Raw genomic sequence first — 1,751 nt, forward strand, 5'->3', positions numbered from 1 at the left:
TTTTTATATTTACTTATTTCATTTTAACTGCTACATAATATTCTACTGCGTGTGTACACTTCTGTTAATCCCATCTCCTATTATTAGACATTTAGGTGCTTTCCAATTGTTCTTCAGGACAATGCTTCAGTGAACATCATTACTTGTGCCTGTATATTTATTTTGTAGTCCATCTGAATATTGTTTTTCAGTTGGCCCTCTTGAGTTCTTTAGAAAGACAATATTATCATGGACTAAAAATGATACTTATCTTTCTCCTCTATAGTTATGATTCATATCTATTTCTTGTCTTTTTATATTGCTTAGCAATTTCAGAACAATAATAAATAGCCCTGGGAACGGTAGCCATCCTTGTTTAGTTCTCAGCGTTAATGAGATAATTAATTCAGTTTCACTGTTAAGGATGACTTGGGCTTTTGGTTTGAGATAGATTTTTTTGTCATATTGAGGTATCATCTCTTTTTTTTTTTTATTTTTTTATCATCTCTTTTATCTGAGTTTATTAGGGATTAATATCATGAATAATTGCATTTAATAAGCTAATTTCAATATTATGATTTGCTTTTTCTAATTTGAATTATTGTACAATAGTAATAAACTTCTAATATTGAAACAACCTTGCCATTTTTGTGATGTACTATTCTTCTAAATTATTGTAAGATTACCTATATTTTGTATAGTATTTTTGCATATGCAATATATTAAGTGTCATTAGCCTGCTATTTTCTCGACTGTCTTTTAAGTTACGGTTACTGAGTTTTTTTCCTAAACATGTATTATTGATGTATAATTCACACACAGTAAAATGCACAGTTCTGAAGAATACAACTTTTTTTTTTTTTTTCCAACGTAACATATCATATTTATTACTGGTCTCAGACTGATAGTGAGGAAATAAGAAACATCAGGAGCCAAGCATTACAGTAGTGATGTTCTCACTGTGATACGGCTGCTTAAATAAGTGATCTTAACATGTGTGCCACTTTTTATGTGAGGCTTCTTATAGACCCAGCTTGGTTCTTCTCCAATGTCTTCTCTTGGAGTTGTACCTAATTTTATTGCCAGTTTTCATTTGAATCCATTGAGGAATGGGACGATTCTGCTTTTGCTTCTTGGCCAGGAATCGCTTGATCCTGAAAGTCTTGTGAGAAGACATGGTGCGGACAGAACTCAACCGCACATAGGATGGCGGAGAAGAGAAAAGAGTGAAGAATACAACTTAATGAATTTTGGCAAATATACACAGCCCAGTAACCATCACTCAGATCAAGGTAGAGAGTCTTCTCATGGCCCCAGAAAGTTCTGCTGTGGCTCCTCTATCCCTGCCCCCAGCAAACACTTCTCTAATTTTTATCACCAGATATTAGTTTTGTTCATCCTTGAACTTCATATAAATGGGGTCATAGTTTATACGCTGTGTCTGGCTGCTTTCATTCAACATAATGTTTTTTCAGATTCATCCAAAACATCATGTCAATAGTCTTGCAAGCTTTGGGAACTATTTTGGAACTAATAAGACTTCCATGTTTTTTCATACACTGAAAGGATTTATCTTACAGGGAAATTATTTGTTCCGTGGAAGGTTGAAGTAATGCACCCACGAAATCGGCTGAAGTTGGAAAGCATTTTTGAAGGCAATTCTTTGACAACTTTATAATTTTTCCTTTGTTATTGCTCTGTTGAGGTAGTCTAATTTTTCTGATAGTCTAACATTTTGCTATAATCCATTATAATACATAATCTATTTCATT

General features: G+C 33.1%; 1 protein-coding gene across 1 annotated transcript; it reads right to left on the reverse strand.

The window, feature by feature from the left end:
• Positions 1–845: 845 nt before the first annotated feature.
• On the reverse strand, positions 846–1,206 carry LOC122448514 (60S ribosomal protein L39-like). The gene has a single exon (XM_043479864.1). It carries the CDS (start codon positions 1,154–1,156, stop codon positions 1,001–1,003), a length of 156 nt encoding a protein of 51 aa, XP_043335799.1. The 5' UTR covers positions 1,157–1,206; the 3' UTR covers positions 846–1,000.
• Between the last annotated feature and the right edge of the window lie 545 nt (positions 1,207–1,751).

This window comes from Cervus canadensis, chromosome 10, assembly GCF_019320065.1.
Source record: "Cervus canadensis isolate Bull #8, Minnesota chromosome 10, ASM1932006v1, whole genome shotgun sequence".
Lineage (NCBI taxonomy): Eukaryota > Metazoa > Chordata > Mammalia > Artiodactyla > Cervidae > Cervus > Cervus canadensis.

What these genes read in the sequence shown, in the direction of transcription:
- LOC122448514 (XM_043479864.1), bottom strand. Translation starts at nt 1,156, where the DNA reads ATGTCTTCTCACAAGACTTTCAGGATCAAGCGATTCCTGGCCAAGAAG.